Source organism: Lemur catta, chromosome 10 (genome assembly GCF_020740605.2).
Source record: "Lemur catta isolate mLemCat1 chromosome 10, mLemCat1.pri, whole genome shotgun sequence".
In the NCBI taxonomy this organism is placed as follows: Eukaryota; Metazoa; Chordata; class Mammalia; order Primates; family Lemuridae; genus Lemur; species Lemur catta.
This window is the reverse complement of record NC_059137.1, coordinates 68227280-68254955: the sequence shown is the minus strand read 5'-3', so window position 1 is coordinate 68254955 and position 27676 is coordinate 68227280. Positions and strand designations below refer to the sequence as shown.

At 37.9% G+C, this 27676-nt stretch overlaps 1 protein-coding gene across 1 annotated transcript in view; it reads right to left on the bottom strand.

The window, feature by feature from the left end:
- Positions 1–9224: 9224 nt before the first annotated feature.
- The window catches only part of TMC1 (transmembrane channel like 1), a 154970-nt gene continuing 136518 nt past the window's right edge, over positions 9225–27676 (bottom strand). Inside the window, exons 16-20 of the mRNA XM_045562137.1 lie at positions 22642–22881; positions 17897–18022; positions 14368–14446; positions 14206–14257; positions 9225–9247 (exon numbers count right to left, since the gene is read on the bottom strand). Coding sequence (XP_045418093.1) covers positions 9225–9247; positions 14206–14257; positions 14368–14446; positions 17897–18022; positions 22642–22881 — 520 coding nt within the window. The remainder of the gene's footprint in view (positions 9248–14205; positions 14258–14367; positions 14447–17896; positions 18023–22641; positions 22882–27676) is intronic.

Sequence of the window (27676 nt, the reverse complement as noted above, 5' to 3'; positions counted from 1 at the left end):
GTCCCTTTCTCATCAGCTGTGTCTCAACACCAACATCACTCTCTCAGACAAGCCTTTCTGATCACCTTGCTAGAGCAGCCCTCGAGCTTCTCCATCATACTGACCTCATTTTACCTTTTTCTTATCCATTATCAGTAGCAGAAGCTGTTTCATTTATTTTTAGTCACTCGTGCATTTATTTAGTTTATTTGTTTTGGTAATATTTATTCTCTGTCCTCCTTATGGAAAGATCTGCTATGTGCAATGCTGGGTTCCAGAGCCTAGTACGGTGCCTGACACTAACTGCTCCATAGTTTTTCTGCACCTTATGGGTCATGTTTCCTATCTTATACTGAAGACTGGATGGCTCCAGTGCTCACATGTTTTCTCCGATGCAATTAGAAAAGAGAACGCATGAGAGCCATGGAGGTCCAGCTGACATTACCAAGGAAGAAGGCAAAGAGGAATTTCTCAGAATCCAGGAGGCAATAATTAGCCTCCCTGGACTGTGGACCAGCAGTTAAGAAATGCTTCTCAGTGGTCAGCCTGACCTTCAGCATGAGTCTAAGAACCCTCCCAAAAGGTCTTACTGGATTCAATCAGGAGTACTTGCTACCACTGTGATTCACAGATTTGTGGAATTTTTTATAATGTTTCTGATCCAGTTCTAAATTCTAAAATGAGCATAAGAGTTGAATAATTTGGAAAATTGGAAGGAGGACTATTATTGTCTTTATCTCTAGGGGCAGATCTCTTTTATTAATCTTCTACGGTTTATCACAGATCAATTAGCATGTACATTAACAACAGTAACAATCCAATCAAAAGCCATGTGGCAAACGTGTTTAAAAAAAGTTAGCTGCAAATACATGTGACAAAGTGAATAACTGTTTTTTTAAATATTTATAGTCTTGGGAAATGGTAGGACTTAGCATTCAACTTTGTCATTGCCTCAAGAATATTATTTCTGTGTCCCAGACAAAGCAGCTGCTCTGCAACCCCCATGTATACCTCATTGGCTTTAAAACCACACAGAAGGCGATGCCGAAGGGGCAACATCCTCGTCTGTCAACACTTCCTTCCTCCCTCCTCACTGTTCCCCACACCTCACCACAGACAACCCATGTAAGAAACCATGAATGAACACGCTGCCTTCTCTGACACAGCGCAGGACACACTGTGTACCACTGCCCTCTCAAGAAACTTTGATTTTTAAAGGTCATTATTGTTGCTTTTCTTTAAAAAAAAAAAAAAAAAATCCTTTTCCTGGACCTCACCACCAGCCTTTGGTACAGGGAAGGTGCTTATCAACATTAATATCCCAAATGTTATTGCAGCCACGTTTTGGGTCATAGACATTGATACTATCATCTGATTATGTCTGGAAGTTCATAGTTTATGAATTGATCTGTCAGGCTGTGCTTTTACTTTACTTTAGTCCTTTAAATGAGTACCTGAGAAGTGCCTGCCATTGATGCCTGCCATGAGGATACCAGAATCCCTTCAAGTGGGCCATCTCCAGTGTTCCTCAAACAGCCACGTGATGACAATTCCACAGGGGTTTCCTGCTCCATTTCCAGGTGGATGTGTGGGACTTTATTCCCCAACAACCAAAACTGGATACCTGCACCCCACTGTCTCAGGATCCCCCTTCCATGAACAGCTCCATCAGCTTCTGTCTGCAGTCTCTGTCTCCACTGGAATCTAATCCCATCCATTCCAGTTCCTTTCCCTGACTTCCTCAAAAGCTGAACCCCTGCACATCCATGCAAATCAACTGCTATAATCAGATGGGTGGGAGCCACCAGCACTATCTGCACATCAGGAATTTTCCAGAAGATTTGAATCCCAGCTCTGGGTATGATTTAATTGGAACCCTCACTAAAACTTAATTCATAAACTTAGATAATTCTTAGAGCAGTGCTATCCAATAGAGATGAAATGCAAGCCACATGTCTTAAATTTCCCAGTGGCCACATAAAAAAATAAAAAAACAGGTGAAATTAATTTTAGTAATATGTTTAACTTAACCAAATACATCCAAAATAATATCTTTTCAACATGCAATCAAAATAAAAAAAATATTAATGACATATTTTACATTGACTTTTTCATAACGGAGTCTTCAAAATCCAGTGTGTATTTTATACTTAACAGCCCATCCCAGTGCCCAGCCATGTTGCCAGTGCTCAGCGGTCACATGTGGCTAGTGGCTACCATATTGACAGCTCAGGTTTAGAGCATAGGAAGGAATTTTAGAAATGGTCTTGTGCAACCCTCTTGTCTTATAGATAATTGAGACTTAGAGAGGTCATGATTTCTAATAGGTCAAACAACTAATCAGTAACAGAGACAAGCCCAGAACAGTGGGATTTATTGCTCAGTCATGTGCATTTTTATTCATTTATGCCTCTTATTTTAAATTTGTTAAGCCACTCTACTACTAAAACATTCTCACCTAAAAAATAAAGAAGAATGTACCAAAATAATCTGGACAGTTGCTTTTATTGTATCTATAAGTGATTAAGTATTTCCAGTTGGGTAAAACCGTCTTTGAAATTGGTTTTTTATTAATAACTCTCTGAACTAGATTAATTAAAATAATTCTAAATTTTTAACGAGAACATGACTAAATTTTTCAAGTAAAAATATTTGATAGACAAAAACAGAGTAATCGTGGGTAATTTCTATCCAGCTCTTATTTATGTGCTAGGTACAGTGCTCAATAGTTTTCAGCATCATCTCATGTAATTCTTACAGAAACTACAGTGTGGGTGATTATAATCCATTTTAAAGATGAGGCAATGGAAGCTTAATGAGTGTAATTAGCTCAGGTCAAAAGGATAATAATGATAATACAAAAATCACATGGTTAGCAAGTAGACTTTATTTATTTTTATTTTTTTTTTTGAGACAGAGTCTTACTGTGTTCCCGGGCTAGAGTGAGTGCCGTGGCATCAGCCTACCTCACAGCAACCTCAAACTCCTGGGCTTAAGCGATCCTACTGCCTCAGCCTCCCGAGTAGCTGGGACTACAGGCATGCGCCACCATGCCCGGCTAATTTTTTCTATATATATATATTTTAGCTGGCCAGATAATTTCTTTCTATTTTTAGTAGAGACGGGGGTCTCACTCTTGCTCAGGCTGGTCTTGAACTCCTGACCTCGAGTGATCCACCCGCCTCGGCCTCCCAGAGTGCTAGGATTACAGGCGTGAGCCACCGCGCCCAGCCTATTTTTTTTTAATTTTTTAGTTTTTTTCAAAATATTAAGGGGGTACAAATGTTTTTGTTAATGGATACATTGTACAATGCTGAAGTCAGTGCTGCTAGTGTGCCCATCACCAGAATAGTATTCATTATATGTAGATTTTTATCCTTCATCCCTTCTTTGTTTCCAAAGTCCTTTATATCTGTTTGTGCCTGTGTGTTCTCATCGTTTAGCTCCCACTTATTAGTGAGAACATGTGGCGTTTGGTTTTCCATTCCTGAGATACTTCACTTAGAATAATGGTCTCTGGTCCATCCAAGTTGCTACAAAAGACATTATTTCATTCCTTTTTATGGATGAGTAGTACTTTATGGTATATAAATATATATATATGCACTTTCTTTATACACTTGTGAATTGATGGGCACTTAGATTGATTCCACACCTTTGCATTTGTGAATTGTGCTGCTATAAACATTCACATGCAGGTGTCCTTTTTATAAAACGAATTATTTTCCTTTGGGTGGATACCTAGCAGTGGGATTGCTGAATTCAATGGTAGGCCTACATTTATTTCTTTGAGGAATATCCATACTATTTTCCATAGAGGTTGTACTAATTTGCAATCCCTCTAACAGTGTGGTGTATAAGCATTTCTTTCTCTCTGCAACCATGCCAGCATCTATTGCTCTTTTTAATACTGGTCATTCTGACAAAAGCAAGGTGGTATCTCATTGAGGTTTTAATTTGCATTTCCCTGATGATTAGTGATGTTGAGCATTTTTTCATGATTTTGGCCATTTGTCTATCGTCTTTCAAAAAACTTCTGTTCATGTCTTTTGCCCACTTTTTGATGGGGTTGTTTGCTTTTTTCTTGCTGATTTGAGTTCTTTGTAGATTCTGGATATTCATCCTTTGTCAGATGTATAGTTTGCAAATATTTTCTCCCATTCTGCAGGTTTTCTATTTACTCGGTTGATTATTTCCTTTGCTTGTACAGAAGCTTTTTAGTTTAATTCTCATTCATTTATTTTTGTTGTCGCTATGTTTGCCTTTGGGATGTTAGTAATGAATTCTTTGCCTAGGCTAATATCTAGAAGAGTTTCTCCCTAGAATTTTTATGGTTTAATTTCTTACATTTAAGTCTTTAATCCATCATGAGTTAATTTTTTTGTATGGTGAGAGACAGGTGCACTTCTAGTCAGGACAGAATTTGACGCACACTGTGACTCCCAGGTAATCATTGCTCCTTCCCCACCACTCGGCTACTGCAATAACCTTGTAGGTAGTCTATTAAGTTGAGACACGTGGAGCATTTCCTTTTGTAGTACATTTGTTTTCATCTGCTGATGACCTATTCCATACTCATGTATGCGTATTGAATTCCACTGCAAATGAATTTATTAATTTTGTGGTCAATGACTCAAAAACCTTGCCCTTCTGACTCATTCTTCTATTTTTCAGGATTATTCACAGACCACGTATAACCATATGACATCATGTAAAATTTCTCTTAATTAACATCATTCAGTTTGACCTGTGTTGACACATAGATTCATTTCTAAAAATTTGTACTGAATTCCTTTTCTCCATTTACTTCTATTCTTAAATCTGAGCTATATTCATATGGGGAAAAATTGATTCCAAAAGGAAAAAAAAAACATTTTAGGATTTTAGGACTGAATTCAGTGAGACTCTCCTCTGCTCTTCTTGCCTCATAGTCTTTATGCATTTAGCCCAATTATACAATTCCTGCAGGATACCAACCATGGCTATAGAACCTTATACTCTATAAGAACATAATCATTACAGATTGCAAATTCTATGGTTGGATTACATGATAGAGCAAGTAAGCAATTATTTAGAGATTCAACAAAGAAAGGTATATATTTTTTCAGAAAGAAGCTTCTGACTTCAGCGTACATGTACGTTTAGTGTTTTTAAGCTAATAATGTTTTCTTTCAAATAAGATGTTGGAGAGCATCATGATATTTGGTGTGTTCATTCTTGTAAAAATCATAATTAGGCTCTGGCTGATTCTCATTTCAATGGTGCTCTCAATTACTTCACAGAGTTTGTAAGTGTAGTGAAGCAGAAAAACTAATTACACCCCACAACTACAAATATTTAGAACTCCGTAAAAATGAGGATGACAGCCATGACTATTACTGAGCATTAACTATGTGCCAGGCATGGTGCTATGTACTTTGCAAGCATCTAACTCATTTAATCCCAAATAAAACCTTTACAAGGTAGGACTATTTTTAAAGAGGAGAAACATGAGGTTTTGAGAGGCTGAATAATTTCCTTAAAGTCAAATATATGTTAATTTTGGGCAGCTTTAAATATGCATGAAGATTCCCATGTTTGAAAATGTTTGATTGATTAACTGATATAAAAACAAAAAAAATCAAGGTTTAACTTCTAAATAAAATAAAGAACAAATGAATAACAAAGTGCCTTCTGACCTGCAGTATTGAAGAAAAGCAACAGATACCTTCTACGGCTCCATTTGGACGCATTCTCCACTAATGTTGCAGACTGGCACTGAGCCCCATGCCCAGATACATTGGTAGGAACCTATGCTAAATGAGAATGATCCAGCTAAGCTTATGCAGCATCTAGCTCCAAAAGATCCAAAGTTTGTTAAAGATCCCAGCAGTTTTACTGGCCAATTTTCTTTTTTAGTTGCAAATATCTTATTCCTACTTTCAGTAGAAACGATACAGCAGAGAATGAAGCTAGGAAGTTCTAACTTTAGATCCAGTGCTCTGTTGAGTACAACCTTGTCCTGCTCTCCAGGACCTGAGCTGAAAAGTAACTCTGGGACCCTCAAATTCTCGTCCATGGTGTTTCCATCTGCTGCAACAGAAAGGTCATCTAATTTGTGGCTGTCTTTGTTTCTTTCTAAATAAAAGGAGCACATTATCTTCTATCTTAATGGAGATCATACATTAAGAACTTTGCTTTTTCTTTGAAGATCAAGCATCCAAAATAGCTGCTAATAATTATCTGGCTAATAGGTGAATATGTTTTCCTGTCTGGAACACTAAACAATCTCTTAATTCTCTTTCCAGTTCATCCTCACCACTCCCTTAAACATATGTGTTGGCTGTTGCAGAATATTTTTGTATACAACGGAAAGTTAACTCTGAACATGGACTGTAATAATGTGGTCTTATACTGTCTAGACCTTTTTATCCACTGCTCTTAACTGTGGTCATAGAAATGGCTTTGGTGTTGAAGAAGTAATTGATGAGCCTGATGAGTTATCCTCACATGATTTATAAAGAGTTACAATTTTAGGGTTTTACAGGAGGCATGGATATTGAGCACATGGGTATTAGGATATTCTAATCTGGTTTTATGGTGGTACTTTTTCCTAAAATTTCCTGACAATTGGTAAAATCTCAAGAATGTCAGCATGGTCAGTCAGAACTTTCAGAGGCTACATCACCCTGTGGATTCAAGCTGGATACATTTGAATATGCATAATCCACTTGACATGGCTCATTACTGATTTGATACATTATAGGTCATTCTATGACTCCATTTGAATTCAAGGAGTGTCTATTAATTTATATATGATGCAAAGTAAATGATCCAGAAGGAATTTGGTACCCTACCAGTGATGGATAAGAGGCCAAGGTCATGCATGCAGCCTGGGCTTTTCTTTTGAATCATGACAGTAACCTGAGAAACGTGGCCTTCATGAACAGTGGCATGTGTTCATTAAATCCATAATAAAATATCACAGACTCTATTTGGTTTTTTTGATTTGGGTAAATAAATTTTTGTTTTTGTTTTCAACAACTCTCTGGAGACCGAAGGGTTAAAATTTCTCAAAATGCTTAAGTCAGGTAAGTATTTAGATGCTATAAAATCCAACTTATTTTTTGATATATAGAAAGATTGAAACTTGACATATCATGTCTGGATATTTATAATATAAACATTTGTTCTAAAAGTGCATTGTTTTTAGGAGATGAATGTCTTTGGGAAACAGTTTGTCATCTCTCATCATTCTTATAAAGTAGATCAAGAGCGTGGGAGTGTCACCCACATTGTAAATTTGACAACACAATAAATCAATTCTCCAATCTTATTACTACACAGGGCAAAAATGATCCAAGTAGAAATAAACACTAGCTTTATTGACTCATCTGCATTATAATCTAATAAGATAATAAACTCAGCCTATCAACATATCATCTATTTCTTACATTATAGTAACATTTTTCATACAGATAACAGTTTTTGTTTCATAACACAGTTGCTATAAGTTAAATTGATTCAATTTAATTAACAAGCATTTATTCAGCGCCTACCCGTGCACAGCACTATACGAGGCATACAGAAGAGTTAGAATATATGATCTCTGCTCATAGGGAGCTTACAATCTGGATAGGAAAGATGATCCATGCATTCAAGAAATAATAAAGGACCATCACAAATCTTATAAAAATCAATATAAGTAACCGACTCTGGATTAAAGACATTAAAGAACCCCAGGAAGCCTATCAAGGGAGTAATATGATTGGGAATGGAAGAAAATCTAGAAAAGTGACCAGAGAATTAAGTTTAGAATTGGCAGGGGAACAGTGCGATCATTCTATGGCCAGTAGAAGATTGAAAGGAGAAACTCAAAGGCAGGGTAATAAAAATCATAAGTCAATTGCAGGAAATGGCAGGCAAATTGACTTCGCTCTGGAAAGGGACACTGTGACTTAGGAGATGCAATTGCAGTCACACAGCAAGGCTAGTGAGGGCACTGAGTGTTACTATTCAAAGTCAATTCAAACTTTAAATAAATAATAATGCTTAAACACACCTATAAACTAAAGCCCCCAATAAAAGTGTGTTTTCCTAAGCTTAACAAAAAAGCAAAGAAAAATTACAGACTATTAGATTCTAAACAGAGGATATAATCATATCATTGGAAGTCAAGTGGGGAGACTGTGATGGAACAGCAATTACTTGTGGTGTCTTTTTTTTTTTTAACTCCTAAAAATTTGGATTATCTAAGACCGATGTACCCCTTCAAGGTGAGAGAACTTCAACCCAGTGCTGATCAGCTCCCAATTCAATTTAGAATTTTCTTCTAAAAATCCTATTCATTTTCATACAGAATCCAGCAGAAAATACAAAGGTTTTGAGTGTATATTTTGGGGGCCACAGATGGTGAGACAGGTAGAAAAAAAGAGAAAATAAGGTGTTGGTTTCAAAAAGTGAGTTAAGAAATGATTACAATGAGTACTTTATACAGATATTTCTGAACTTAGAGGAAAAAAGAAGGTAAAATATTCCTGCTCCTGGCTGGGCACGGTGGCTCACGTCTGTAATCCTAGCACTCTGGGAGGCCGAGGCAGGTAGATCTCTCAAGGTCAGGAGTTCGAGACCAGCCTGAGCAAGAGCGAGACCCCCGTCTCTAGTAAAAATAGAAAGAAATTATCTGGCCAACTAAAATATATATATAGAAAAAATTAGCCAGGCATAGTGGCGCATGCCTGTAGTCCCAGCTACTCGGGAGGCTGAGGCAGTAGGATTGCTTAAGCCCAGGAGTTTGAGGTTGCTGTGAGCTAGGCTGATGCCACGGCACTCACTCTAGCCTGGGCAACACAGCGAGACTCTGTCTCAAAAAAAAAAAAAAAATTCCTGCTCCCAGTTCAAGAAAACTAAGGCAAAAGAAATATATAAAATGGAAATCTAGGAGCAAATTTTTTTTTTTTAATTAACCCACCAAGTAAACCAATAACCTGTACTGCTGGAGCACATTCACTTTTAAACTCAATTTGTTAGGAAAAATGTCAAGGAAATAGGACAGGGGAGAAAGTGCTTGTGCAGAAACAAATCCTTAATTTGGAATAAAATGGAGATTCTTGTTGCCCAGGTAGCTTGATGATGCCTTGATCGACTGCATGACCTTGATGATTCATCAGTTATTTACGATGCTTGTTCTCTGGGCCGTCACATAACACGTTGCTTTTCAACAGCAAGACGGAGAGTCCTGCGGGGGCCCCAGGGTGCCTGTAAAGTTACTGGCCACCAGCAGCTGCAGCTGTTCCAAAAAAAAGAAAGAGAGACAGAGATGAAGAAGAGGCAAATGAAAATTGAGCTTTCAGTGTGCTTAATGATTCCAAATGAGGGGCCTGAAATCTGTATCATCCAATTGTACTCCACTTAGCCAGATAGTTAGCATTGTTATATTCAAATTTTTTCTTATATTTCTTATTTTACAAAGTCCTTGTGACTTCTAAAGAAGGGCAAATAAAGTTCTGCTTTTTAAAATAACATTATTCCTTTCAAAATTTTTCAGTAAAAGGGTTTCTCATTGTCCAGTGGATATTCAATAGGTATTTACTGAGTGACTATACACGTTATGGGAGAACATCAGATAAACAGTATGCTATATACCATTTTATCATTATTTAAAACAATAGGGGGGAGGTGGGGATGGGTATATTCACACCTAATGGGTGTGGTGTGCACCATCTGGGGGATGGACACTTTGGAAGGTCTCACTCGGGTGGGTGAAAGGCAATATACGTAACCTAAACATTTGTACCCCCATAATATGCTGAAATAAAAAAATAAAACAATATAGATAACAATAAGCCTTAATTAGAATTCAGATCTCAGAAGTCAGAATTTTCCACTCACCATTTTAAGCACTAGTTTGATAATATTAAATTATACAAAAGCAACTGCCAGTATGTGTGATGTACATGCTTCTACTCCCTCATGTTCTGCAAAGACTAGAAAATACTAATCAACTTTCACTAAGGTCCCAAGTTCTATCCCAGGCTCCCTCTAAACACAGTACCCCAGCTAAGCACTATGGAATGAACAGAGTTAAGATGGAGATAAAACCATTGCTCTCCTAGTGCAGGAGATATGAAGATTTGCCTAAGCTGTGGAGGTAAATACATTGAATTGAAAGTTTGCTCCCGCCCAAACATGAAAGCCAAGACAATTGGAGGGGGGGTGCCCATAAACCTATAAAGAAGGGCAGAATGGGAGAATCGACAACAATGATGTCAAATACTAGAAGTTGGAAAGCAGACAAATTAATGATAAGTGGCCTCCATTCTAACAAACTGAAGTCCTAAACCAGCAGAGGAGAAAGACAAGAAGCAACATAATTTCATAGGAAAGGTCAGGTGTGGTGGCTCATGTCTGTAATCCCAGCACTTTGGGAGGCCAAGGCAGGAAGATTGCTTGGAGGCAGGAAGATTGCTTGGAGCCAGGAGTTCAAGACCAGCCTGAGCAAGAGCAAGACCCTGTCTCTACAAAAAATAGAAAAATTAGCTGAGCATTGTGGCTTATAATTATAATCCCAGCGACTGAGGAGGCCGAGGCAGGAGGATCACTTGAGCCCAGGAGATTTGAGTTGTAGGACATCACTGCACTCTAGCCCAGGGAACAGAGCAAGATTCTGTCTCAAAAAAAAAAAGAAAGAAAGAAAAGAAAAGAAAAAGAAGAAAAAGAAAGGGAAAAAAAGAAAAGAAAAGAAAAAAGAAAGAAAGAAAGAAAAAGAAAAATCTCAAAATGACCTTGAAATTGGCAGCGACAGCTTCCTCTGGAAGTGAGGAACCAATACAAAGAGGATACTGTAGTTGCCTATTTAAGAAACAGAGTCCTCAATCTACTCCTTCACTTGGCACAAATGGGTAACTGCCCCCCCCCTTTAGCCTGGCAGAAGACTGGAAGAATTTTTTCCAGAAAGAATAAAACAGAAGTGTTTGTGGGCTAGAAGACTACAAGGAAAGCCAGAGTTAAAATGGGAGCTTACGTGAGCATTTATAAGCTGAAAGCTGAGACCCGCGCCCTCTCTCCCACTCAGGTGCTACAGTTTTGCTAGGCAAACCTTTACTTCCAGCCAGAAGTTTGGAAGTGACTTTCTGAGGAATCTGATAAGCCCAAGAGGAAAAGCCTAAAGATACTGACATGTTCATCAAACAGCCCTGGCAGAGCCTTCCAGGGAAGACCCCCCCACAAGCCCCACCCATGTGCTTAGAGCTTCCAAACTCTTCTTTGTCTCCTACCCTGAAACATGCATTGGGCACCAAGGATCACAAAGCAGCTGAGAAAAGGCTCTAATAGAGAACAGCAGGGGAAAAAAACTGACAAAATAGCTTAGAGGAAACGGAGACTATGAAAGGCAAAGAAACTTCAAAAAGTGTTCTTAATATTCTCATAAGACAAAACAAGCCATAGCAGCCATTTAAAAAAGAACAGGATGCTGTTGTAAAAAGAGTAATTAGAGAACAAAACAGATTGTGGAAAGTAAAATTAATAACAGAAGTGAAAGGGCCAAGAAAAATATTACAAATTAAAGTTAAGGAAATACTTATGGGTAAAGCAAAGAGATAAAGAGAGTACAAGAAAGAAAAGTAAGAAAATTAAAAAACTAGTCCAAGAAGACCAATATCCAAATTATAGGAATTCCACAAAGAAAAAAACAGAGAAAATGGATGGGAAGAAATTATTAACAAACAATTTGAGAAAATTCCCTGCATCCGAAGAGCATGAGTTTCCAAGAGTGAAAGGGCCTATTGGTGAGCACACAAGGAATGAAAATAGCTCCACACTAGACAAGACATCATGAAATTCAGAACACTGGACATAAGAAGTAAATCCCACAACTTGCCAGAAAGGTAAACCAAACAGACAATCAAAAATATGAGTAACTCAAGAAAGATTGACTTTAAACTTCCCACTAGCAATTCTGGAATCTAGAAGGCAATGGGAAGACTCTGAAGGAATATTATTCTGAGGAAATATTATTTTTAATTATTTACTCTAATTGGATGGGTATTTTCTACACCCAAACTATCAATCAAAGGGAGGGTAAAAGAAGGACAGTTTTAGATATGCAAGGTCTCAGGAAATTTACCTCTCACATATCTTTTCTTCTCCAAAACATGTCAACAAACCAAGAAAGCAGAAGTTGGGAAAAAGGGAAAAGAGGATATCCACAGCAGGATAGAGTGACAGAGATACTGCTGGATGGAAGTGAAGAACTCAAAGGATGACATAAAAGGGCAACCACTTGAGATTGGAGAAGTTCAGAAGTTTCTGGGAAAAATGTCTCCAAGGAAATGAAATGGATAGAAAACTCATTACGTCTGAATATATTGAGAGTATAATTCAATAAATAGTAGAGATTTGGAGATTGAATCAATGAAAAATACATAGAAAAATAAAATGCTTAAAAAGAGATAATTATGAATCTTAGGAAAATTAAAAAGCATGAACAAGTAGTCAGTTTACTACATAGCTCAGCTATGAAAACATTATGTTTCCTTAATAATGTGTATTGGCCTAACCAAAATAATAACATAAGTATATAGGTAGAATGTGTGGAGAGATTGGGGCAAGAACATAAAAAAGAGCTAAATCTTTATCTCCATTGTAGTTAATATCATTAATTTTAATAAATAACACTTAAACTAAAAAGTCAAGAAATTACAACAAAAATATGCTATTTTGATATAAATACCTAAAGAATAAATCAAAAGAGTTGAAAATGTTTGTTTTGGGTTAGTTGGGTATGGGGGAGGGGAAGAGAGCTAAATAGTATAGGAGGGGGAAGGAGATGCTGTTTTTCATAATAAACTTTACATAATAAAGTACATAACTATAAAGTATGTGCACCTGTAGCTTGATTTAAAAAGAGTTTTATAAGAAGAATAATCTGATAACTGAAAATCATCACAATATTGAATTAAGCAAGCAGCAATTGACCTTACATTTCAGCCTGCTATTAACAGATAGAATAGAGAAGAAAATAAAAAGGCCAAGCATGAAGAAGGCAACAAAACAATGTGTTGAACATTTGTTGTCTGGTACCAGCCAGCATCCCCTTCTCTCGGGTAGACATGCCCCTCCCAATGCAGTTCATGTGCTTCAGGGAAACTGACAATCCCAGCCCCAAGGGTGGGTCCTGACCTGCTTCAGCAACTCATCACACTCTATCGCCCAGGCAGTGACTGGTTCAGGGGTGGACACGTGACCCATTTGGGGTGAATCTAAAAGGAGGAGATACTGGGGAATTTTCAAAAAAGTTCTCAAGCTTTTCCAAGGGAGCTACTCAAAATTGTATTCTCTCTTCCTCTGGGTATTGCAGTCTAAGGACACAGCGTTGAAAGTTGCTGCATCCATTCCTGCTGCAAGGAAGTCAGCCAACACGATAGGAGGTTGGTCCTGAGAGAGTCACAGAGAAATGGGCTCAGACCTGACCATGTCCTACACTTAGGGTAGAAAGTGGCCTGAAGCCTTGTACACACGCCACTCCCCTGCATTTTGTGGACTAATACATTTCTCCTTTTTAATTGAACAAATTTGAGCTGAGTTTTTTATTACTTACAGGGGAGAAAAAGTCCTGCTAATATTAAGAGTTTTAAAGTTAGGAATGAGGGAAAAGTTGGCAAAGATTTTTATTAAAGTGTTTATGCATCATTTTTCCATGGGGAACTCAAAGTATATTATTAATTTTGGCAAATAAGAGTCTGCTTTATTCTAATATTTTAAAAATTAAGGAGGCTAAAAAAGAAAAAAAGAAAGGTTAGTGATTAGCAAAAGCTTCTAGCAATCAATGATGTTAAGCTCAGAGGACCCTCTTGGGATCTTCTCAGTGTATCCTTCCAGGTATAAAGATAATCAAACTGGGCAAGAGAGACGCTGCATTTGTATCTGCTATTTGTATATGACTACATGGGTGTCTTCGTCTTCATCTATCAATTCTCAAGGTCACTTTTTTTTTTATCACTACTGCTAAGTTCACATTCATGAATTTTTCTTTCTCTTTTTATTCTCCCACTGGAAAGCAACCAAAACCCCTGGATGTGACTGATGCCCAAGAAAGGCTAATAAGGTGGAGAGAAAGGATTGGAGAATGACTTGCTTAGGGCGAGAATGCCTATCACCATCCAATGCCCCATTTGGAGAGAAAACAAAAAAGAAGAGCATAGTGTTTGTACAAAAATAAAAATTGCAAACAGAAACTTCTCCAACCTGCTCGTGCAGCTGCCATTTTCTTGTTTCGCATTTTGTTCTCCAAAGCTTGCTACATGGTACAGAAAAAAAAGGAGCGGAGAAGAAAATTAGACTTCCTGGTATTTTCTATTACTTGACATTAATAAAGACAATATTTCTATGAAGTAAATTGTATCCTACCATTTTCATCTTCTTTTTTAGATCCAGATTTGCTGCCTTCTGCCCCTTGGCAGTAGCATTGAGATAATAGATGGTCAAACTGAATTTAAAAAAAAAAAAAACAATAAATTTATGATATTTTTCAGTTCCTCAAGTTTCTTCTTAAATTTACATTAAATTTACATTACTAAATCATGGAGTGTTAGCCTAGGAATGGACGTTAAGGTATTTTCTACTCTAAATCTCTTATTTTACAGATAAAAACGGAGGCCCAGGGAGGGAAAGAGGCATCCTCAGCGTGACACAGGGGTGAAGCTGGCAAGTTGGGCCCCAAAGCTCCTAATCCACCGCCCGCTGCTCTGTCCACCGTCCACATTGCCTAACATTAGCTGCTGCTTCTTAGAAATATACTAACATCAATTTAAATTATAATTGTAAGTAATATTTTAAATTGATGGCATGGCATCCAAGAGAATGGAAAAATCCACTGAAGCTTGGGGAATATGTCGAATAAAAAGGAAAATGACTTTGTGCCTGAAATCCCATCCTTTGGCCTTTATGACTAAGAATATAATCCTCACAGGCATAGTGAATTAACATGGATATTTTTCCATTGGATATATTCTTTGCATTTCTTCCTCCCTCCCTCAAAAAGAAAATACTTTATAAAGGAATATTCCCAGATTTTAAATGACATTTACGTTTTAGAAAGAGCAAATTCTAGCCAGACAATTCTGCAAAAAAACAAATATGCTTATCTTCACTTAAAGCAAAATGAACAAACAAAGAAAAAAACAGTAAAAATAAAAAGATAACTGATATTACACTTTGTTGCAAACAACTGGAATTGAACACATTTCCTCTACTCCACAATATGCCAGATAATATCCTTTATGAGCCATCTGGTGCTAGCAACATGATTATTGATACGGTTTAGCCTGTTTTGTTTATCTCTTATCTGAATGACAGGAGTTTGACTGAAATTCTACATGCAAAAGTACCCAGAGCACTATCTGGCATGCAGTAAGTGCTCAATAAGTGCATATGCATGAACGTGGGTGTAAGTACAGGTATTATTAAGGATTTTCTTACAAAAGTTCTTGGATTTGGAAGATGAACTCAAAATCTCACAAGTCATTTCCAGTTCTGGAATTCTCTATCCATCACGTTTTTCTGCCTTTTAATACACCTTTAATGAATATTTCTCACAAATCATTTTCTAGTCTCCAAAGGAATGAAACTGCCTGCAGAAAATGAACCTGAACTCTACACAGATACTCAAAAACCATCCAAGTTGGTTTAATATGATCCATTGGGGAAATTCAAAATGCTTGTAATATTCTCTAATTAAAGGTAATAAAAAGCCAAGCCAATTGCCTGGGCCCGTAAAGTAGAAGATGAGATTTCAGGTTTTTAAAAATCACATCAATAATAAATTGAAATTTTCAACGAGAACCTCAGAGCTAACACCCGCCTTCCAGGACACCTATTTGACCCACACTCGCTGCCTGCTTTGCTCCTGGCCATAGAGATCAAGGGCCGGCACACTGGGGCCCCCGGGCCACATCTGACTCCCAGACTGTGTGGTATGGCCCAGGAACTAACAAAGGTATTTACATCTTTCAGTGGGTATATTAGTACTTACAAAAGATTCTCAATTCTTCCTCTTGGCCTAAAGTGTCGCTGTCTGGCCCTCTGAGAAAGGTATGCTGACCCTGGGTCTAGACCAACCTGGACAAGTGGCTTCCAACCCTTCCGACATTCCCACTGACCCTGACCTGATCCCGTCTGATGTGGCAAATGAGTGGAGGAAGCGGGAATTGGGACAGAAAACATGAGTTTGAATTCCAGTTATTAGTTGCTTGATTTGGGGCAGATCTTCAATGTGCTATTGATAATAGGATTTATGAAGCCAACTGCTCAAGGTTGCTGTCAGAATTAAAGGAGTCAATGTATAGATAGTGTCTGCCACAAAGGCAGTATTAGTTCCTTTCCTACACTCTTGGGACAGTTTATTAAATCTTCAGATAGTAGCATTGGGACAATGTTGTTCCTTTGCTTAAAAACAAATTATTTGTCTCTCAATAAATTAAGAATATAGTAACTAAATCTGACATTTATGTTAAGTGTGTGTTTTCTAAACAAGATCTCATTTAGATCACTGAAGGGCCTTAACTCTCAAAGGCCACAGGATACTTATTAACCTGCTCTCAGAAGCTGTAGTATCATGAAAACGTGGAGAAAGAAAATCATGTCAAAGTCCATCTGGAGAAACACTGCATTCAGCAGGTCGTTTTCTAGCCCATCTGTGCCAGAGATTTACTGTGGGATTCTTACCACCACCCATGACCAGGGTTCTGTAATACACAATAGTAATCTGATTCATGTCTAATTATCCCTGCAGGTTATTAGCTCACCCCCTAGAAGACATCCTGGTGTGAAAGAGTGAGCCTCAGATTTACTGTCAAAGGATCTGCTTGAAGTCTGACTGTCACCATTTTACTACCTTCCTCACCCAGGGAAAATCACGTCCCTCCTGTAAGTCAGTTTCTTAACTTGTAAAATGAGGAGGAGGACCCTGGCCCTCAGGGCCTCACACAGCTTGTGACTGTGACAATGACTGTGATGGCAACAATAACGGGGGCAGAACCCCAGCTCCTTTACTTCAAACCACTGGGAGTTTCCTCGTTTGACCTTTATTTAGAAAAATCCAACCCTCTGCGTCAACTCTGCTCCTAAAGCCTCCCTGGGGCTGGTTTGATACTTGCCCTCCTTGACTGAGAGCCCTGCTGATTCCAGACTTTCTGTTCAGGGGGTGCTCGGGGTTGAAAGGAAAGGCCAGGACACTGTTCTTGGCTCTTCCACAGCAAGCACATAGTTTTACTTAGAATGTAGGTTTATCCATGGTGGCCAAGAGTCAGAAGCCAGTGAACATTACAGGGGAACAAAAGTCTACTGCTGAGTTCCCCTTTGGAAATCACTTCTGACTTTGAAGGGACTAAGGGAACTTCCCAAGACCCTCCTGTCCTCTGATTCTCTTACCATGGACACACAGTTATTGACAGCCCTCTAAGAACAAGGACAGGGTGATTTTTAGACCCCTTAAGCCCTTGGCCCTAAAATATAGCCTATAGGACCCCCAAGGGGAATATTAACTTAGAGGCTCATTATTTCTGTATATTCTCAGCCATCTGTTTTATTGAACCAGAGGTGGGGGCCGGGTTTGGGGGAAGCTCAATGTGCTGATTGGATTTAGTATTTAGCATTTATGGGTCCCTTGCTTTAGTTATTTACAGATAATTATTTTGGTTACTTGGGAACAAATCTTATAATCCCGGGAAGCAAAGACAGATGCAGATGGCTGTGAATTACATCCAATAGGATGAGAATATGCTTCATGAATTTTAGCCTCTCACCCCCATGTAATCAACATTGAATTTGGTTAGGTTACAGCACAACCCTCCAGTGAGAGAGTTGGAAAAGATGAAACTCAAAAGAAGCCAGGAAGAATATTACAAAGGCCCTTTCTATGAGTAGAGAAAGCACATACGCCATCACCAAAACGACAGCAATGACCAGTCCGGGGTTAGAAAGCTGTCTCAAGATCTTCGCCATCCAGCTTGGGAAATCATTCTCCAGTGTCTCTCCAATGACTTCAAACATTCTATTTTTGCCACTGGAAAAAAAAAGGGTGGAGGGGGGGAGTTTATTAAGAACATATGGAAAAACCCTGGTTACAGCAAGAAAACTAGCACTCTTCCTCAAGTACTGCCCCTGTACTCTTTCCAGTTAGGAATTTGACGTTTAGCTTCAACTCCTGATACTTTGATCTCATATTGTCAATATATGGATTAGATATGAGGAATGGGACTACATGAACATGCAGTCAAATCAGTTAAGAAATTAACCACAGCTTTAGGAGAGGATTTTTTAAAACTGCATTTCTAAGATTTTGATTGAAATATATTTTGTAAATAGCTCATACATCTACCTCTCAGCCAGCTGTTCTTACAGGAGAATGCTGTCTTTGGGCCAAGTAAACAGTGTACTTGGTTTCTAATTAGCCTTGGGAATGAGCACAAGGAATGACCTATCAGAATAAAATCCACAAATAATCTAATATCTCTTTCCAAGCAATAGCTTCCACCTCATTTTCCACCAGACCTCCTTCATCAGAGATGTTAATAGGTAACCACTTGAATGATGAGTTCATTTTCTCTGTGTTTCTTCTCCTGGACAGGCTCTAATGAACACCAGCTTAGCTCCCCTGCTAAGACCCATTAATGTAAGAAGTACTGTTCCTATAAACTAGAAAAATGAGAGCAAGATGTCTTCACTTGGTATAGGATATCCAGAATTGTATCATACTATTTATTATGTCAAGTTATTTTTTCCATATATGCATATTGATTCTACTATGAATTTCAGAGAAGATTTTGGATTGGGTTTCACCAAATCGTATGTATCATCAGAATAAAGGTTGATGTAACATTTAATATAATGTTTGGCTTTGCTTTTGTTTTTTAATCTTTAAACATTTTCAACTGCTAAATAAAGATGATCCACAACTCTGAAATCAGATGTCTTTTTTCCCTTGCTCTAACTAATACTGTTTCAACAAATAAAGAGCGACTCCAAGTATTTTGTCAGGAGTCTTTGGACTACTAAGGTACAAATTTTGCCTCACAAATTGAAGACCCATACACTAATTTGCAAGACCTGTGATACATAAGGGGGAATTAAAGTTAGAGATAATATAGATTATGTTAACTTATTCCAATAAGGTTCCTCCTTCATCACTCCAGTGTAATCATCCAAACACCTCCACCCCAGCCATATGGAATACAGGGGAAAGAGGTGGATGAAAAGGACCAGGAAAGATAATCCATCCTTCCTTCTCTAGCATCTCAGGTTATGGCTGACAAATGTGGTCACAGTGGGGGGACTTGAATTTTGCAAAAGTATCTCAACCCACAAAGGTCTTCTCAGCATCCAGTGTGAAACAATGCAAAGGTGCTAGTGTCCCGGGGGATTCTTGGGGATCTTTTCTAGATCAGGCCTCTTACCAAAGAAAGGAGTCCAGATCTCCAAATTGTACACAAATTATAAAAGCAACTACAAATCACTAGCAATCTCTTCTCCTGCCATGTTAGCCAAAGTGTGCATTTCAAGGCCTTTCCACCTACCTGCGACTATACATTCAAGTGTTACGCTGCTGCACATAATCATAGGTCTGCTGTAGGCAAAGCTCCAGCCACTCTAGATTAGGAGATTTTATGAGGAGGCCTGTCTTCCCCTCTGGGCTGTAAGCTCCACAGGACTAGAATCAATGCTTAGGATATGGATTTACCCCTACATCTCATCTAGTGCTTGGTGCACGGTAAGAGTCATTCTCCATTCATTAATTCAAATTATCGACCAGCACGGTACTGTGTCCTAGACTCAGAGAGCTAAAAATGCTCTGCTGCCAAACTCTAGAAGTCAGCTAAGCTATTAAGAAAAATACCTAATGGGTACAATGAACACCATTTGGGTAATCAGTACACTAACAGCACTGACTCAAGCATTGTAAAACCTATCTATGTAACAGAAACATTTGTATCCCCTTAATATTTTGAAATAAATTTTAAAAAAGAAAAATGAACAATAAAGTATAACTGCAAATGAGTAATGTAATAGTAGTGTCACAATATAACGTTAACTTTTGAAAGTCTATAAAAACCTGTACCTAGTGTATGGCATGATCTCAGTAATAAAAAATATGCATAAAAGGAAAACCAGAATATAAAATGCCAAAATGTTGACAGTTGTTATTTCAGGTCTTTGCAGTTATGTGCAAGGTTTGTTTTCATGTAAAAATGTTTCTACAATTTCCAGGTTTTCTAGGATAAACACATACAACCTTTGCAGTGAGATAAAAATATATACAAAATAAAATTGCTATTACGTAAGCAGGGAAGTATGTAAAAACTTGGAGAACTACAAATTGTTCAAAATTATTGCATGGATGGGGGACATCAAGTGTCAGGAAATGTGATGAAACAATTAGAATTGTCTTCATCTGGACATCAAAGAGTTTTTAAATTGTCCAACTATTTAAGATAAATTCACTTGCTAGCTTGTTGGAATAATTTCTTGGAAAACTCACCCTCTCTAGCCAGGTCTTATAAAATCAGGACAAACTTGAATATCTCGTCACGTTGCTTTGCTAAATGTACCACAGCCACCTCACCTGAAAACATACCTGCACCGGAGAGCAACTGGCATCACTGTGATGTCTCCACTAACCTACTTCAAATTCATACTTGCCAATTTGCTGCTCACCCAAGCGCCAGATAGGGTCAGACAACCTTCACCAGGCAGGTGAGGCAAACCACCTCAAACTCAGAGTTCCTAAAGATGGCAAGCCATGACGCTCCTACTAATGCATGTTTTCTCACATCATTTCTGGAGCAGAACAACCTTTTCAAACTTTTAATTCCAGACAAATAAACAAAATAAACCTTACTTAGCTCCAAAACAAAAAAAGTGACAGGAAAATAAACTATCATCTGACTAGCATAGAGATAACCCTTTTCCCAGTACTCCTTGACGTCAAACTAGTGATATATATGCAGTAACTTTGCATAAGTTTGCCAATTAGGAAATTCTTAGTCAAAGTCAGATACCATGCCTTAGATACAAATTAGTATTTTTTTTTTTTTTTCGGTAGAAATCAGAGTAACTCTTCATGAGACATAAGGAAAGCCAGAGGAGTTAGGGTTTATAAAACTAAAAGTGTGCAGCTATTGAATCTGTCTAGCACATTTGTATTTTAAATCTGAATGTGTCTGTGTAATCACTACCCAGCTCCACATTTACGCTACATGGTTTCTGTTATAGACAGCTAAGGTCCTTTGCCACATTTTACTGAGAAGGATTAACTTCTAATTAAAAAGTTAAGTGGACACCTAAAATTTATCTGGGGTATTAAATTGTACAGGTAATTTACAATTAACTAAAACCTTTGAACTGCATATCTCTTGAACTTTGTATGCAGATTTATTAAGGATTTATTGAGACAAATGTCTTTCAAGACTGTAATTTCATATTTAGTCTCCAGATGTCACTGTCTGCATTATTTATTTCAGCCCACTTGGCAACACACACACACACACACACACACACACACACACACACACACACACACACACACACAATGAAATGAAAAGAGCTTGTCAACCTCAGTTTCTCGAGTATGACAGAACTCCAGCTCATTTTACTTTATCAGCCGGCTTAACATTTTCTTTCTTTTCTGGTAAACCAATAACTCGGATTATTAGAGTGAAAATGCTTCTTTTATACTTAGTCTGTGGGCAATGAACCTTTTGAATTTAATTAAATAACTTGGGTTTGACGGCATGCAGGGAAATTATATGTGGTCCTTAGAGCATCCTGCTTGTCATTCTCATGGCTTTGCACATTCTCATTTCCTTCACTGAAAAGGAGAAATAGCTCAAACGCATGCCGGCCAGTGACTTGTCCTACAGAGATCCTTGGAGGGACTTGTGGTAGATTCATTTCCAAAGCCCTTTAGGGAGTGAAATCCCATCCTCCAGATCCTGGGGCCTTTGCTTTCTGACATGTGCCACAGAGAGAACTCTGTCATAGAGAACCGCAGAAAAGCACATCTCCCACTTGGATCAAAGAGCCTTCTTGACTCCTGATTGTGCCCTTGAATGATACTTGGGAAGAATATATATGAGGACCATCTTTAATTTTTCTTTTTTACCCGCATGTAGCATCTTGGATCAAAAATTGTGTGATCCTCTTTATAGTAACTCACTATTTAATAATGATTCCACTTCCTGGGTAAACTGTGGGGCATTCTCCTTTTTGTTTTGTTGTAAGGTGGTGGTCCACAGGAGAAGCAGCAATAGCTGGCTACGTCTGGACATGATGGCGCAGCGTCAGAAAAACTCTCACATCCAGACTGGTGTCATCAAACTTTGCTCTTAGCTGTCCCCCAAGATGGAAACAGCTCAGATTCATTGTCCTTATTCACCCAAGCAGAGCCTGGAGCAGCATAAATTGTTTTCTCTTTTGTGATTCCCAAATAAGAAAATACCAATAGATGGAATTTGCCTAAGAATCTCCATGTCACATAATGAGCCTGATTCCATCCAAAGGATCTCATTTCTACAGACCAAAAATGCCACTGTTTGACAAAAAATGAGCTTCTGCAATGAGCAGCCATTTCCACCTCCATCCCTGATGAAACACTATTGCCTAAGTCAAATTTCAAAGACAAGAGACCTGAAGGGGCCACAATCAAAGGATGGCGGGAGGGACACGATCATGTATAAGACAGGCATGGTGGACAGGAAGAGGATGAGCAGGAGCATGCCCAGGTAGAAATTATTTGATCTGGAAGCTTTGAAGACCCTGGCCTCGGGAACGTTGCAACACATCACGGCCCAGCACTGGAAATACATGGATGTGTGGAGTCGAAGGATATTGATGCCGGGGAGGCTGGGAGCAAAGAAGGAGCCCATCCTGGAAAGAAAACAGAGCTCTGCTCAATTTTGAGTCTTTACTCTGTAACAAAGTCACACTGCACCTGTTTATTTCACATCATGCTTCTTTTCTAAAGGCAGAAAATATATTGCCGTTTTCATTCACACAAACTCTTTTTATAAGTAAACCTGACTGATCTATTTCCATCTCCCACATACATTGTACCATTTCCTGCATTATTGCAGGTATTGCAAACATAATTCTTTCCTAGAAAGGATGCTGTTAACTAACTATATCTACTGTCATTAGTAAATTTAAACTACAACAGACTAAACAATATATTCCAATTGTTTTACTTCTTTCTTCTAATTCTAAAATAAATTTAAATTCCCCTAACATTCAAATCATTGATTAACATGTCTATTAATAAAACTTTTTAAAAAATAATTGACCCTTAAAGTCACTCATTCTATTCAAATAAACTGCACATTTCCATTAATCACTTTTGTCATGGATAATTAATTTTTGCTTAATTAAAGAAAAAAATGTTAAAACAATTTTCTTTTTTTGATGTTGAGCATTTTCTCTTTGTAGCTGCTCTGGTGTTTTAAAGCTGATTGCAAAGCTTGTGTATGGCCAATAATATGCTATGTTTTGTCGATAATTTATAGCTAGCCTATATGTTTTTAAGGTGAAAATTCCATGCATCCACTTAAATTTATCTGCTGACTTTCTTACTTTAGTTTGTCTCAGAAATCCTCTGCTTTGTGCATCTGACTTTTAAAAAACATTTAAAATACCACTTTTATATGGGAACCACTGCGGTGAGGTCACTTTTACCTGATGGCTGAATTGATTATTTCAACAAAATAAGTCTCAATTTTCTTGGATGGGAAAACTTGTTAGCACCATAAAACAACAAGAGTAGCAATTTATTAGTCCAAAACCAAAAAGAAGATACATAGGCACTTATTTTATAAATATAAGTGGAGCCCTATCTTTTAAACTGTCTCAACTATAATAAAGCCCTCAACATTTCTAGTTAGGATTAGTATTTTATACTCCGTGGATATGTAGAGTAGTTGTTTAACCAATCCAATTAAATTTGGTACATTACAGAGACATTAGTGATCTAGATGAAGAAATTAATTTCTGCAATAATTGAACTTATGCCAATCGAAAGTTAACTCATCCCTTTGAAAAGTGGAATCTGGTCACAGTTTGGTTTGTCTTGTTGTTAGGATTCCAAACAACAGATTTGAATGAAATTTTACCCTAGTGAATTGACCAAAGACTTTGCGAGAAGATAAGCTATTTTTTTCTAATTGAAGGATAGATTATAAGACAATACAGTATACCTTTGTTACAGGACAGCAAGAGAGAAGATAGAACTGCAAAAAACTCCAAAAAAGTGAGCAGCTGATGGCTCAGAGTTGCAAAACACTAGATTATATGCCAATATGCAGATATTGTGACATAATACACTTGTGTATGATTATGCTTGCCTCCGTCTACATGTCAGATGGCCATGTCACTTGTTTTGGCCAATAAAATATGAATAGAAATGAGGTGTCTCACTGCTGGGTAGAAACTTTAAAAGCCCCAAGTGGTTTTTCATTCTCTTCTCTCTCTGCTACTGTGACTAGCAATGTTCCAGATGGCTCCTATTCCATCAGTCTGGGTTTCTCAGGCAAGGGTAAGTTCTAAGAGCAGAGCTCTCCCTCAACCCACATTGGACATGTTCTTTTTCTAAGCTACTAGGATTTTGGGGTTGAGTTTCATTGCTACATAACCTAATTGATTCTAAAACATAGTTTTGTACATAATTCAAAACCTAGACCACATATATTTCTATCTATATGTGTGCATTGTTTGTATGCATAGATATGTAAACATATATTATTTGTGCATGTATCTATAGATAAATAAATTTTAAAATAAACATCACAAAGATATATTTTGAATAAATGTCTCAAGAGACATAACCTAGAAAAATAGGTCCTGGCAGAGTGTAATCTGAACTTAATGCTGGTCTTCACTTCATTCATGAATCACTGATCAGTTTGGCTCACTCAGTCCTTTACCCAGACTTGATCTCATCATCTATCAGTTAAAAATTATTGCAATACCTCAGCCTTATCAAATGCTTTTCTTCCAAGGAGATCAAAGCAAATGAAAGCTTCATTTATTTAACTCTCTTTACTACTTCAGTGACACATACATGGCAGGTAAATTATTCATATCTGATTAACTGAGAAAATGAGGGGAAAAAATGTCACAAGACTGGCCGGAAGGTACCCAGTGATGCAGTGTTGAAGCAATATCCAAAACTCATCTTCTCCCTCACTGTGTGTTCCCGGCTGCCTCTCTACATCCTGCTATGATACAGATATTATGCACTTTCATCATTTAAAAATATTATCACAGAAAAATATGATGTTTATTTCAAAAAAATAGAATATAAATGAAGGTTTTCTGATCATTCAGCCAAATCATCACAAAACGGATTTTTACCCATAAATGTTGACTTTAATAACGTCTGAGTAAATAACCTCTACTACTCAGCAATTCCTAAAGCAGTAATTGAATGTCTCCAGTCACAAACCAATGGAATTGCATACAAAATACCCATGCCATTTAGATTGTTTCTGTAGAAAATGGTTACACTCCGCCATCAGATCTTCATGCCTCATAAAATAATGGAACTCCCACATGGGAGGATCTTTGTGCAGAATGAGAATACTAATCTTACATTCCACCTTCCGCACACCACATCCCTGACTCTCACCAATCTCCCGGTAGTTAGGAAGAGAGTATTTGTGCAGAGGGTTGACCTGAATGTGAATAATGGACTAATAGCTATTTTACTTCTGGAAGTCTGGAAAGTGTGTGAATATCTTTGTATACTCAAAAACTGCTATCACTTTCTAAAGTCATCTTCCAACTAACCAGAAGCAGGCTTGACCGCTGCCTGAAGAATGAATGCATACAAAGTGGTAGTGCAGTGACAGGGCAGAGATTTTGATAATGGGTCTGCCTATGAAAGAACTGGAAAAAATTTTTAGATTTTTAACAATTTCAATACGAACACAGTGGACTATAATAGTTAGGAAATCACACGTGCAACTAATCAGGACAGTAATTACAACAGCTTTTCTGACAACAAAAATAAATTTCTAGGCCAATCTGTTGTCTAAACTCTGAAAGAACACAGCAGACACGCAGCCTGTGTCTGCACGAATGGCAGCCACCAGGCCGGAGGATTTATGACACTTTGTGTGAAAGCCACTGATACAAGACAGCGGTTTCTCATTACTCCGATAGCCATGTCAACCATTTTCTGCCATGACAGCAGATTCTCCTCCAGGAAATGAAAGCTCAGGACCCACAGAAGCTGCTTTCTTTACTGTCTGTCAGTAGTCACTGCTTGGGCCGCCTTCACTTTCCTCCCTGCATGGAGAGCAAAGGACGCGTTTTGCACCTTCATGACTCTGGACATGCGAGCCACACTGGCAAAATTTAGAAAGGAAGGGAATGGGGATTACATTTTATATATACCTGGAAATAAAAAATAATAATCTTTTTGTAGTATTTTCTTCATACTGATTTACCTAGTGAGGCACAGCAATTTGACAGGCCCTATAGCAGGATGATGCAGCCCCTGAAGGTGGTCTTTAGGTTACTGAAGCAAGACGGTTTTAATATTTGCAGAGTCCCTATTAGCACTCAAAGGTTTAATAATTGAGGCCAGCTATGGTTGAAGGATTTGAGTAAGATTTGAAGATTATTCAAACACTGAGGCTATCCTAGCACTTGTGATTAGATCAATGATGTGATTGGTAGCAAATATTGTATTAGGCACATGTCCACAGGGTAAAGTAGCTCAATCATAACTGCTTGTGGGTTGGGGTCCTCTTAGTTAAGAGTGACAAATTTCCAAACACGTGGTCCCCAGAAGAATCACATGCTGTGATTCAGTTTTTAAACTCAAAAATGGTTTCTACTGTGTCAACTCATCTTAACCTGTCAGGGTTTACGGTGAGAATGCTTTTATTTAATAAAAGATATGACAATCATTTGCACATCAAAAGACATAATTCTGATGTGCAAATTAGTCCTATGAATCAAGTTACAAAATGAAAGTCATATTTTTAACTTGACCTTCCTAAAACATGTATTTCCTCTCTACAAAGTATTGAATTTGGTGAGATATTACTTTCTAAAATAGCCATAAATTATATTTTAAATATATTTAGTAGTGATGACAAAGTAAAATCAATTTCTCAGAATAGCCTTATGTTAATTTATTTCATACTTAACATGTGGTAATGTAATCATTAGTATTTCACTATTCGATCCTGGTGTTACAGGATATAAAAATATAGTCTTCAAATAAATCTACTAGTACAGACTCCCATCATTTGATGAAGGAGTGTTCTGCAAAACAGGAAGATCTTTGAGGACAAAGATTTAAGATTTTTTTTTTTTTTTGAGACAGAGTCTCGCTTTGTCGCCCGGGCTAGAGTGAGTGCCGTGGCATCAGCCTAGCTCACAGCAACCTCAAACTCCTGGGCTTAAAGGATCCTACTGCCTCAGCCTCCCGAGTAGCTGGGACTACAGGCATGCGCCACCATGCCCGGCTAATTTTTTCTATATAGATTTTTAGCTGTCCAAATCATTTCTTTCTATTTTTGGTAGAGACAGGGTCTCACTCTTGCTCAGACTGGTCTCGAACTCCTGACCTCGAGAGATCCACCCGCCTCGGCCTCCCAGAGTGCTAGGATTACAGGCGTGAGCCACCGCGCCCGGCCTAAGATATTTTTAAGAAGTGTGA